The sequence below is a fragment of the Plecotus auritus genome, assembly GCF_963455305.1.
Source record: "Plecotus auritus genome assembly, chromosome: 6".
Classification (NCBI taxonomy): Eukaryota; Metazoa; Chordata; class Mammalia; order Chiroptera; family Vespertilionidae; genus Plecotus; species Plecotus auritus.
Genome location: NC_137773.1, coordinates 162344504 through 162358211, shown reverse-complemented (window position 1 = coordinate 162358211; position 13708 = coordinate 162344504). Strand labels below are relative to the sequence as shown.

The 13708-nt window shown below is 42.1% G+C and overlaps 1 protein-coding gene across 5 annotated transcripts in view; it reads right to left on the bottom strand.

Annotated features, from left to right (window-relative positions):
• Positions 1 to 10345, bottom strand: part of CMC1 (C-X9-C motif containing 1) — a gene marked incomplete at its 5' end in the record, with an annotated part of 76035 nt that extends 65690 nt beyond the window's left edge. For 2 of the 5 annotated variants that reach the window (XM_080675995.1, XM_080675994.1), the window contains one exon: positions 10118 to 10328. In XM_080675995.1, the coding sequence (XP_080532121.1) occupies positions 10118 to 10328 (211 nt within the window). Of the gene's footprint in view, positions 1 to 10117 lie in introns of all 5 variants that reach the window. The other 3 variants (XM_080675997.1, XM_080675996.1, XM_080675993.1) reach the window with 3 other exon arrangements.
• Positions 10346 to 13708: the final 3363 nt, after the last annotated feature.

Below are 13708 nucleotides of genomic sequence, written 5' to 3'. Positions count from 1 at the left end.
GGGGAGTAGCATTTCCTAGGATGAACCTCTACCATCTTCCCCAGAATGATTTTGGCTAACCTTGGTTCAAATTCAAGTTCTCCTTCTGAACAAAAATTTGACAAAAGGAAGACATTAAGGTGAGTGTACTATAGTTGCTAAAAGCAAATTTTAAAGGAGTTTCAAAAATATTCCGAGTAATGGCAGTAATACCAGAAAAAGTGTAAACACTTCCAAGATAAAGATCTGCTCCTCTTCCTTTTGTGGCAATCCCACAAGGTTCTATCTTTAAAGATTGTGTTTATTACGCTGAGTTCTCAGTGCTTGTCTCTAGCTCCAAATCTAGTCTACCCACATTTTCGAGCATATATTAGTAATTTCCATGTCCCACCAGCATTGCGATTCCAACTTAACATTTCTACAATTTAAATCTTCATTCTGCCATCCCAGTGGTTAGGTTATCCTCCTCACCTAAAAAAAAATCAGCTTACATTTACATAGTACACAGAAGAAGCACAACAAATCTTTGCAGAATAAAGGAAGGAGGGGGATGTAGAAGAAACTGTTTTACAAACATCATCACGTGCATGAGCAGGTATTATGAAGAAGCTGAGGTTCATAAAGCTCAAAGCAATCTTGCAACATGATCTAGCAAATAACTGGTGAAGTTCAACTCCAGTTCTGTCATCTGTCTTTATTTTCTATCTTCTACCTCTTATTTTCTTATCAAAGTTTACTTATCTAAAATCAAAGCCAATAATTACTTTTCCATCCCAAAGTTCTCCCTCAACCCATCACCTGTAAGTGACTTCTCCTTTCTTTAAACCTGAGATTTTGTGGTCACCAATACTATTGGTTCTAGTCACATCTAGACTGACAAATGTATCACACATCACACTATCTGCACTTTTCTCCTGAATGCTATGGATTGAATTGTGTGCCCCACCCCGCAACCCCCCAAATTCATGTTGAAGCCCTAAACTTCAATATGACTGTATTTGGACATAGGGTTTTTAGGAGGTTAAGATTAAATGAGGTCACATAGGTAGGGCCCTAATTTGATATGAGGCCTTACAAGAAGGGGAAGACCCAGCAACAAAATTGGTCAGCACCTTAATCTTGGACTTTCCAGCCTCCCAAACTATGAAAAAGAAATTTCTGTTGTTTAAGGTAACCAGTCTATGGTATATTGTTAAGGCAGCGAGTTCTCAATTCTGGCTGCATCTAACAACCACTGAGGGGCTTTATAAAATTCTATATCCTATCACAGACAAATTAAATCAGAAATGCTGGGGTAAAACACAGGCACTGGTATTTTTTAAATGCTACCCAAATAATTCTAATATGAGGCTAGATTTATAACTACTGCATGAAACTTAAGTTTAATGAGTTAAGAGGCCATGTCTAATTCATCTCTATGACTCCCTCTAACTTCTAGCCTATGGTAACTATGCACTAAAACTGTTTAATAAATGACATATTTAAAAGAGTTTCAATACTTGATAATTACAGATATTCATTCTGTTATCAAGTATTTATTACTTACTATGTACCAATCATCATCCTAAGGTTTGTATATACACTGATGAGTAAGATAAGCAAGTTTCTTATTCTGCAGCATAACATTAAAAATGATATATTTCAATTAATCATGCTTAGTTAATATTTAGTTAACATATCTTTTGAGCTCTAAAAACCTCCCAGTAACAGTTCTTTAGAAAAATACAATGAGGGGTAGTAAATACCCCATTCTTAAATTTTCTTTTCCTTCAATCTCTTTATTTAAAAATGTAAAAGTATAATTGGGGATGGTGGAGAATGTTAATTTGGGAATCAACATTCTTATTTGGGCACAGTTTTGTTTGGTCCACTTGTATCAGATATCAGGTAATATTTCTTGCATATCTGACATCTATAAACCTAGAGATTTCTACAAATATGCATGCTACTAACACCCCTGTACAAAAATAGCAATAGTAATTCAGTAAATGAAACATAAACTTGAAGTTACTTTTTCCTGTGGTGAAATTTCTGTGCTGAGTCAAGAATCCCCTGAGACCAATTCTAAGTATTTACAATCATTAAAGATTAAGGGGTGAAGTAGCCTGAGCAGTAATCTGATGTATCTCACTCTCCCTGCCCCTCATCTTCAAACCTGAGATTACACCATTTAGAATACTCTAAGGGCCTGAGGTTAATGGCAAAGTCTGAAACAAGAGGTCAATCCTACTACCTCCCACATTCAATTGGGTGCTGTTTCCGTAAGAGTGCAATGATTCCTTGGGGTTGGAGGGGAGAGGGATTTCTTACTATGTAGGTATAATTAACTGGCCTATGCTTTCTAATCACCTAGTCTTAATAGATTTAGTTAAAGTGAAATCATATGAAAAATATTTACAGGTAGAAAATTCCTATTTTCCCATCATGATTTTCTTCATCTCAAATCATTTGATATAGACACTTCCCATCTATAGGTTTCATTTTATTTCTCAAGAAAAACAAACAAACAAACAAAATCTCTGGATCTAGAATGAAAGAAACTCTATACCCAGGTTATTTGATATCTTGGTGTGTTTTTTCTAAATTCCAAGTTTGTTTTTTTTTTGAAAGATTAGGGGTGGTGACAATCAGAAAAAGCTTCCCATGAAACTGATTTTAAAATGAGGTATGAAAAATGAACAAGAATTAGGCAGATTTGGGGATGGAGAAGGAAAATTCCACAATGTACAAACAGCATGTCAAATTGCCTAGAAGCAAAATAACAAAGCACAATTTGGCATGGTAAGTTTACCTTAAGCCAGTGTTAATGATATTCAAACTTTTTTGGACAGAGAGAAACTTAAATATGAGCGAGAAATATCCACTGGTTGCCTCCTGTCTGTGCCCTGACCTGGGATAGAACCTGCAACCTGGGTATGGGCCCTAACCAGGGATAGAACCAGCCACCTTTTGGTGCACAGGACAAAGCTCCAACCAGCTGAGCCACACCAGCCAGGGCCATCGTCAAACTGTTTTACCACAACCCCACCATACTTTACACCTGGATGCTATACACCCACTTGTGTGAATGTATGTATTTGTGCAAGTACCCCTTCCTACCTGACCTATCACTATCCGAACTCTCACTACCCAAAGTACAGTACAGTTCCTAACAGATTCAGATAAATTAGTTTTAGGGTAGAGCTGGTATCCCTCCTGTAGGAGAGAATGCAGAAGCATTCTGCAACCTTCTCAGGACTGCCCTGGCACATGGTACCACTGTGTAGTTTAACCTGATGCTGCCCGCTCTCCCACTTCCTGCCGTGGACAAGGACTGACAGATGGCACGAAACCCTTCTCCCTTGCCTCCAAAGCAGGACAAACCTTGGCCTTTGTTGTGCACCAAAGCTGTTTATGCTGAGACAGGCTTTCCCTAAAATCACATCTTGCTCAGCTTCCTTCCTCCTTCCCTCTCCTGTTCCCCTCACATGATTTTTCCTAAGAGCACTCCACTAAAAAATCACCTGCATGTGGTATCCAAGTGGTACCCAGACCTGGCACCCTGATCTTGTTCTCTAATATCATCTATCTGTATAAATAAAAACTTAATATGCTAAGTGTCCGACCGATCACTATGACGTGCACTGACCACCAGGGGGCAGATGCTCTGACTGGTAGGTTAGCTTGCTGCTGGGGTCTGGCCAATCGGGACTGTCTGAGAAGGGCTGGACACACCCTGGAGCTCTCCCGCAGCCCCTCCCCGGCTAGCCAACCTCCTGTGGTCCCATGGGGACTGGGCAAGAAGGTCTCGACACAGCCTGGAGCCCTCCCGTGGTCCAGCCCCGGCCTCGAAAATATTTCTTCTAATTAATTTCCTTTCAATGTATACGAATTTGTGCCCAAATAAAATGAACCAGGGCTTGTCAGAGAAATGACTAGCCCTGGATGGGCTAAGCAAGGTAGGTGCAAGCTGAGCCAGGGACATCTTGTGTGAGAAAAAAAGATGCTCAAAAATGCTCAAATAATCCTATAAAATAAAAGTGTAGGTGGCGTCATGCGGTCATCACAAGATGGCCGCCATGATGTTGTCACAAGATGGCCACCACAAGACGGCCGCCACAAGATGGCCAGCAGGGGATGGCAGTTGTGGGAGATCAGCCTGGCAGGGGAGGACAGTTGGGGGCGAAAAGGCCAGCAGGGGAGGGCAGTTGAGGGTGAACAGGCCAGCAGGGGAGGGCAGTTGGGGGCAACCAGGCCTTCAGGGGAGGGAAGTTGGGTGTGACCAGGCCTGCAGGGGAGGGCAGTTGGGGGGGTCCAGGCCTGCAGCAGAGGGCAGTTAGGGGCAACAAGGCCAGCAGGGAAGGGCAGTTGGGGGTGACCAGGCCTGCAGGGGAGGGCAGGTGGGTGCGACCAGTCCAGCAGGGAAGGGCAGTTAGGGGCAACCAGGCTGGCAGGGAAGGGCAGTTGGGGGCCATCAGGTCGGCAGGGGAGGGCAGTGGTGGGTGATCAGGCCGGCAGGGGAGGGCAGTTGGGGGTGAGATCAGGCAGGCAGGGGAGGGCAGTTGGGGGTGAGATCAGGCCGACAGGGGAGGGCAGTTGGGGGCGAGATCAGGCCAGCAGGGGAGGGCTGTTGGGGGCCATCAGGCTGGCAGGGGAGGGCAGTTGGGGGCAACCAGGCCAGCAGGGCAGGGCAGTTGGGGGCAATCAGGCTGCAGGACAGGGCAGTTGGGGGCAGTCAGGCGGGCAGGGGAGGGCAGTTGGGGGCAATCGGGCCAGCAGGGGAGGGCAGCTGGGGGCGATGGGCCAGCAGGGGAGCGGTTATGGGGCGATCAGGCTGGCAGGCAGAAGCTGTTTGGGGCAATCAGGGACAGGCAGGTGAGCGGTTAAGAGCTAGCAGTCCCAGATTGTGAGAAGGATGTCTGACTGCCAGTTTAGGCCTGATCCCACAGAGCCTAAACCGGCAGTCGGACATCCCCCAAGGGTTCCCAGATTGGAGAGGGTGCAGGCCGGGCTGAGGGACACCTCCCCCCCACCCCCATGCATGAATTTCGTGCATTGGGCCTATAGTAATAGCAATAATAATGGAAGCACATCACAAGGACCCAGAAGCTAGTTTGAAGGAACTCTCACTGGGAAAATGTGAGCACAAAAGTAATTACATACAGTAACAAATTATAAACTATTGAGAACACAGGAATTCATAAATCCATACCAATAATAAATCTATAAATAAACAAAACCTAAAGAGAGCTCTTGCTAACAGCAAAATGTCACCAACTATCTAACAAACATGGAGAGAACACTGGAGATAGAAAATGATTATATTGCAACCATCATGGAAACGAATAAATAAGACAAAAATCATTGACGGATGCTGAATCATTGATGAGGAACAAACATTTGCATGGTCTTAAACGATATCCCCACAGATTACTTATTAATTGCAAGAGAGGAAAAACAGCAAAAAAAGGGGGACAAGACCTTGACTACATGATCAAAATTCATACCACCTTTGAGAGACAGAGACACATCATGTGCCTCCAGATATGATACCCTGAGAAAAACACACCACTTAGGCAGTATTTGCTGAGAATGCATAACCTCTATCTAATCAAAAGTCGATCAACACAAAATGAAGAAAGTTCTACATGTCACTCCTTACCTAAAAACTTGCAATGTCTTCCCACTGTTCTTAAAATATAATTCAAACTCCTTAAAATGTTTACAGGAGATTTCATAATTGACAACCCCTCCAATCCCACAGCACACTTCCCTTTGAAGTCAACTCTTTCTTGTGCTTTATACATAAGCTAATGTTTTTCAACTTTCAGTGAACAACCCCTTAGAGGGTTGTTAAATTAATCTAGTGAGAAAAACAATGTATTTTCTAGTACAAACATACTTTGAGTTTAGAAATTTACAAAATGTAGAAGTTAACCAGATTTTTAGTTTTATGAATACAATGTATGTCTAAGAAAATCCTGTGGAGAGCAATAATAAAATCAAAAATTTTCTAATCAACGACATATTAACCACATAATGCTCAAAAAAATTTTTTCAAACCTGTTGAGATATCTAACTCAAAAATTTAAAATTTCCAGTAAATATAAGTGCTGTACCCTAATGCTAATCTACCCACATCCCCACTGGAACCACTGAAAGAACTCCTGCAACCCAGACTCCAAAAGTTACTAGAATGACATCTTCTCAAGATACATATACCTTAAACATCTACTAATACAATGTCATAAAATCTCTGATCCCATGTTTACCCCCTGAGCACTATCACTGTCCCATCCTCCTCCCCTAATTAGATTTCTGGGCTAAAACACGAATGGAAGGACAGGGACAGACACACAGATGAGGACACGGACACACACACACACACACACACACACACACACACACTTGATTTAAGGAAACTTCTCATGCTGCCACTGCCCTACTGTGCAAAAGTAGAAAATAAATCCCCATTAATTGAAGGGGAAAGGGAAACTTCTTACCCTAAAGGAGAGGTGGGGGGAAAAAGGAGGAAGGAGTCTCTTCTAGTTATTAGAGAAAATCAGAAATCAAAATTATCAGGCCCATTCCTATGAGTTGTCATCTGGGTATATAATCATGTTAGGTTAGAATATTCATCGGGAATCTGAAAATAGCAAAGGCCTAACAGGATGTTCTTTCAGGACTAGCACTGGGCTTGACTTTCCATTACTGGGATTTTTTACAACTTGTTAAGGGGCAGTTTAACTTCTAGATGTCAAAGAGAGATAGAAATAATTTTTGACCAGTGGAAGATAAAGGCCCAAAAGATTATAGTTTATGATCCTGTTTTAAATAAACCAGCTTTCAGCTAAGCCAGCAATCTATGAAATTGTCTATGTATCTAACTTCTGAAATACTTCCTGAACTGTTTACATTTTATTTGTTCCCTCACTAATTAACAAGTTGAAGAAAATCTTCAACACGTATTCATTTTATATTTGCATGAGTAATAATTTTATCTTTTTTAAAATTCTGCTTTAACAAGCACCACTTTTAACACTGTTTCTAGAGATGATCATGGGTTATACATTCAAAATAAACCACCTTTTAAATTTTCTATCACCTACATTTGACTAGATTTTTAAAAATATACAATATTTGTAGAAAGGATTATAAATTGGTAAAGAAGCTATAACTTGGAATAAGATTTACTATGTTTAAGTCCTAGTACAGATTAAGTTATACTGTTTATTTCTCGATTATTACTATGCAATCGGAGGTCCAATTTATGGCTAAAGATGCAGAGAATTTCTTCTGGGAATCAGAAGATTAGACTTATAAGAAAACAAAGCCAAAAGACTAGTCAATAAAACGGAGAGCGTTCAAAACAGTGGTTCTCCTCTACTCTGCATATTGTCTATGGAATATTTTTACATGCCAGAGGCTTGGGCAAATTAAAATCTGAGTATCTGGGACAACCCAGGCACTAGTATTTTTCTCAAACGTCAAGTCTTTCTACAGCCACTTTTCCTGGGTGTTTTGGACTCTCTCCAGCTTTTCCTCTCAGCAATCAGATAGTAAGGGAAAATAATGAACACAATTATGGATGATAAACCTACAAAGAGTGCTATTATTATTACCTCTACGCTAACATAAAGAAAAACAGTTTAAATAAAGTTATATATAAAAATAAATATGCCACCTGCATTTATTTCATTATTGGGTTCAGAGTTTCTTGAGAAAAGTGGACCCTACAGTTACTTAAAAGCTACTGATACAAAAAATCAACAATGTTTGTTGCTCTGTTAAAAAGAAAAAAATGTTGAAATAAAGAAACTCCTTAAAAAAAAAAAAAAAAAAAAAAAAAAAAAAAAAAAAATAAAAGCTACTGATAAATGAATATCAAACTTATGATCTCAAAAAAATGTAATATAAGCCAATGGGAAAACAAATTCGTTATATAAACCTCATTTAGCATCACTATCTACTCAGTATGGGCACATACCACTGTGGACTGTAAAAAAGCAAGAGAAATATCAAAATGTGAGCCTATGCTTCAACTTCTGAACCAAATAAAAATAAAGTTTAAAAAAAAAGCAGCTGACTTCAACACATTTGTATTCTGGAATTTAAACAGATAAAGAATTTTTTTCTCTAAGATCTTTCTTCTTGCTGACTCCACTTTCTTACTTTCCATTCCAATCTTGCTTCCATTCTCGCTTTTGTCTAAGTTTCCAGTAATCATGTCATTAGATTGACCGTTACCATCCACCCAGTTGTTAAAGTAAAAAGCCTGAGGAATTATCCTTAATACCTTCTTTTCCCTCACCACCCTTATTCAGTGAAACCGCAGGTCCTGTCAATTTCTAACATCTCTTAGTTGGTCTCCATGCCTCTACTTCGCCTGTCCCTCCAGCCAGGGTAGTAAAGAGAACTGACACTTCCTCATAGAGTTCTTGATTGACCACTATCTACAATAGTCCTCTCTTCACCATCTACCACAGGACACTGCTTATCTTCATAATGTTTATCACAGTCCGTACAAGTGTGTGTCTAAGGTGGGGAAGTGGTGGTTCTTATTTCTTCTACCACAAGAATACAAGCTCTATTTGAAGCAGGGATCTTGTTTGTTCTATATACCAGTTTTCTAGGGCCTAGAACAATACATGACATATAATGGGCACTCAACAAGTAGTTGTTTAATCAATAAATACTCAAATGGGGGAGGGGGGTACTACATCTACAACAATGGGCTGGGAAGGAAATTATTTGAGTTCTATCTAGACTTGGCTCTACCAGCAATTAGCTGTGTGGCCTTGAACATGGCACAAGATTGGAGTGGGCTAAGAGTCTCTGGACAGTAAGAAAGTAGAGACAGCAGGTATGAAGATTTTTTTTCTAAATTTCCCTGCCTGTCTAAATTCAAAAATAAAGGCATACGAAAGCCTTTAACCTCTGTCTCTCTCATCTGTATGAGATTACTATGAATGTCACTTCCAGCTCAGAAATACTAGAATTGTACAGGCCTCCATCTACTTTCCAATCTGAACTTTCCATACTCATTCCTCACTGACACTCCTCCTACCCCCACCAGCCAAATCCAAGTATTCACCCTGCAACCAAACAGCACACGGTGCACTTTCCTGACTCACATTTGCTTATTCTGCCACATCTTCACCAACCCTAACCACTAGAAATTCTATCTTTCAAAACCCAGATCAATTGTTAACTGCTTCATAAAGTCTGACCCAATCACCTGGCCCAATATTGGTATGACCAGTATGTGTTCTTTTATGCTTCCAACGCTTTTATCCTCTCAACCTCAGTTTCCAAATCTGTAAAACAGAGATCATAGTATCTACCATACCACGCTATTGCTGGATAATTGAGAATAGTTTGAAAATAAAGTGTTCAATAAATCTATTGTCAGCAACACGTATTTTTCTTTCTCCTTGAGGTCCATCCAAGTGACTTTTTTTCATTTCTGAATCTCCAAAGGTTTGAATCCATTTCTCCTCCCAATGCCTTGTCTTTTCACGCCCTTAAAATGAAGCTAATGAATTATACCAATCACTATTTTCTCCAAAAATCACGTTGCCTGTACTATGTTCTTCCGTAAAGAGCCTAAAGCAAAGATACCACAGGTCAGCTTCTGTAAGGGCGGGAATTCGAGGGAAACTGAAATTACTGTTGCAAATGGGAGTGGGGGGGAAGCATTTACGTTAAAATAACATTGATGATGACTTTGGTGATCCTTTCCAAAGAAACTGCCTCTTCCCACAGGGATAGATCCTTTGTGTTGATGTTTTTAAGTTAGGCTACAGCTATTTAAAGGAGACTGTGTCTCAAAAGGGCGAAAAAAGAGAATGAGGATGAAGAAACCAGTCGCGTTGAGGAGGAAAATGTTTGTAAACCACAAATGGACTAGAGCCTAGACAAGAAACCCAATGCCTTTGCCTAACCCTAACCACGAGGAGCGGGAAGATGACCTGGAGCCCAAGGGAAGAAACGGGGCTGACCAAAAACTCTAAGCAGCCGACTGGGCGGGAGGGGACGTCTGCGGAAGCGGTGCAACCTCAGAGCCAGCACCTTTCCTGGGCGGCCCCCAGCCCGCAGGCCTGCGGTTACAGACCCTGGCCGAGACTTCAGCAACAACCCCCGCTTCCCGCCCGCGTACCTGCCGGGTCGAGCGCCATCTCGGCGACGGAGAACGCAGCCGCGAGGCCACACCCGGGCAGGGGGCAGGGAAGGGAGGAGCCTGGGCAAGGCCGCACGTGCAACCGCCCCGAGCTTCCAGAAGGAGGAGGACGCGAGTTTGTGCGCGTTGCCCTTCGCGAAGCGCAGCAGATTCCTTTCCCTCTTCCCGAGCCGCTACTTCCGCCTCCCATTGCGCCTGCGCCCTCCTGGCCCCGCCCCTTACTGGTACAAAGTGGAACGCAGGTCGCAGTGGGAGGGACCGGGCAGGGGGCGTGGCCGCGCGCGCCTTGAGGGCGGAGCCGTCTCAGACCCACTCCGCCAGGCTTTGGGCGGAGCTGGAGCTCTTGCTGGCGGACTTGGGTCTGCGGTGACGGGAGCAGAAGCTGTGGACCTTTGGGACTGCGCCTTCCTTAGTGACACGGTCTAAATCCAGGCCCCAGTCTCCACAGCCGCTTTGGGAGAACCAAATGAATTATCCTCTTCCTTTATTTTTTCTTGGTTAACGTTCCTTCATTTATAAATGTCTATTTCATGCTTGTCAGGTTATACAACCAGGGTTTTGAACACGAGGGGAGAATAATTGAATAATAATAAGGTCCCCATTCTCGAGGAGCACCGTGTTGACAGGGGAGTGAGATGCAAGCAACACGCTGTTAATTGTGATAAAAAGCCACAAGTGCGAGATATGCACAGTTTAGTGTAACATAAAGGTGGTACAACGTGTGCAGTATCATTCTTTCTTTCCCAAATCAGTAGCCTGTGGCTCCCCTGGAGATTAAAATTTTAAACTGGGCTCTAGGGGTACCTCTGTTTAATGAAATAATATCCTCAGGCCTATAAATCCCGACTCTTGATCATTAAAGCTGTATGTTTTGTGAGGAAAATGAAGTAAGGTGGTAACCATCCTCCTTAAGAACTCCAATTGCCCTCTTCCCAACAGAAGAAACTTCTTGGTGACAATTATGCTAATTTCCACCCACCAACCGGCCTTCAGAAGTGCTTACTTGTCATCCCGACGTTTAGCTAGCTCAAGCCTCCAAAGGGTGACGTGCAGACAGGGACAGAGGGGACAGATGTTAGAGAAAGGAGCAGCTGCTTCTTCCCTGCAAGGGATTTGGGGCTTTCAAAATGATCCCCTCCCCACCTACCTGCAGGCCCTCCTCCCCTGCTGCTGTTTCCGCCTGGTCAGTTGGCAGAAAAGCTGACGGCCTTGGAGCAGGGCTGGGAAAGTGGGTCTCTGCTCAGCAAGTCTTCCGTTTAAGGGCCTATTTGGGCATAACGGTCCTTATTACAGCTGTAGGTTGAGGTGCCAAGGTGAAGAATTAATGTTTCACTCAGCCAGGCAGGAAATCGGCTCCTTTTCCTTGTATGTGTTATAAATGTGCTTAGAAACACATCACTTTCATTCTGGTTCCCCTTTTATATTTCTGAAGGTGAAGGACTTAATTTAGAAAATAAACCTTTCTGAGGAGATGATGTGGGGTATAAAAGCACAAGTCAGACACACAGTTAAGTGATTACATGAAATCTTCCTATATGCAAAAGAGCATCATGGTAAAGGGGAAACTTGGAGAGCTTTTGTCAGAGACCTAGGTACTAACACCTGAACCTACATCACGACCCATTAGCTTTCTGACTTAAATAAGTTCCAATGTTTCTCTTATTAATGTTATAAATCACAGAAATTAAATTGGCAATTCAAAACAGAATTAATTTCCTAATATATCACATTGTTAATAGACAATTCTTTGGCATTAACTGCAATAGGCACATAAAGAAGGAGAACACCTTGTCCTGGAAATGAGGAGCTATGTATGTTTTATCAACCATGATCCCTAGGGCTCAGACAGTATCTATCACCTAAATGCCCCACAGTAGCCTTTCACAAAGGATTAACTGCCAGGATGGTTAGGAGAGATTTCAAGATGTGGTAGATATTATGGTAGGACTTGAAAGATGGGTAGGCAGAGAAGAGGATGTCACACTAGGAGAAAAACAAGATCAAAAGCATCTGGGATTTGAGACATTCTTAGAGGATAGGAAGGGCACAGAAAATGGAGTAGGTAAGAGGTGGAACCATATGAACAGTAGTGTGGGGGTGGACAGCACAGGGCTGCATGGAGGCATGTGGAGGGCAATGCCTGAAAACACTTCAATGCATTTGAAGATTTGGAAAGCCAGGGTAGATGAAAATGAGATAAAATATGTTAGAGGGGGCCAGATTCCCAAAGCCTTAAACATTACACTGAGGAGTGTTGACATTTGTCGCTATACACAATCTGGAGCTGTAGGAGGTTAACAAATAGAAAAATGGCATTGTGGTCAAAGTGATGTTCTCTAAAGATTTTCTGCAGGATAGATTTTGGTGGTGAGGAGAGACCCAGGAGATAAGCAGGACAGTAAAGAAGCTATTGCAGTAGTTCAGGCAGGATTGGAAAACAGCCTAAACTAGGATATATAGAAATGTAAAAAGAAAGGATGGATGTAAAAGTAATTGCAAAGGAAGAATCTAAACTTTATCCATGAACTTAGGAGACTAGAACAAGGAGTTAAGAATAATTTCTAGGTGATTCCATTCCTAGACAAATGTATACAGACAAATGAGAATACATGGCAATGCATCTATTTATGCCTCATGATCTACCTTGATCCTCATTACTGGGGAGCAGTACCAAGACAGACCAGTTAGGAGGAAGCTGCAATAATACAAGCAAGCAAGGATAATGGTTGATCCACTGAAGAGGATATGAAATGAAGTATGTTGACTAAACATTAGTATACATATATTTATATGGATTTCTTCGTCTAATATCCAAGGAATGTGCAAGTACAAATATCTAAATTTTTTTTATCAAATATTATCTTGACCATACCTATCATTTATTTTTGCTCTATGTTGACATCTAGTTGGTTATTTTAAAATATTGAGATGATCAGTCAACCCCTGCTTGCTTCTAACTCTGCCCAGCATCAGAATTAAAGACTTTCCACCTATAGCTCTTTTCTGCCTTATCTTTGAGCCAATGAGAATTAAATTTGGGAAAATATTAGAAGCTCCCATCCCTACAGTAGATGGAGTTTGGAATTAATTCCTGGATAGAAGATCACTATCCAAAGAGCCCTATTGGCCCTGCTTACTGTGCTACATAGTTTAGCCCCTACACCCATATGGCCTGTACCCTCTCTGATTTGAATGGGCTTAAGTGGACACATATTAGTTTGCTAGGTCTGCCATAATAAAGTACCACAGGAGAAACCAAGATGGCGGCATAGGTAAACACCTAAACTGCTGCCTCGCACAACAATTTCAAAACTACAACTAAAAGACAGAATGGACACCATCCAGAACCACAGGAAAGCTGGCTGAGTGAAAATTCTACAACTAGAAGGAAAGAGAAAAGCTCACAGAGAATTGGAGGTACGGCAAAGGGTCTTTGTGCGCGCAGAGAGGAAGGGCGGCTGAGAGCCTGGCTGACTTTCTCTGGTGGAAGGGGGAAGGAAGCCCCCGACCGCACTGAACCCCAGTTCTGACTGCACTGAACCCCAGTTCCGGGTGAGCCCCTGGGGACCC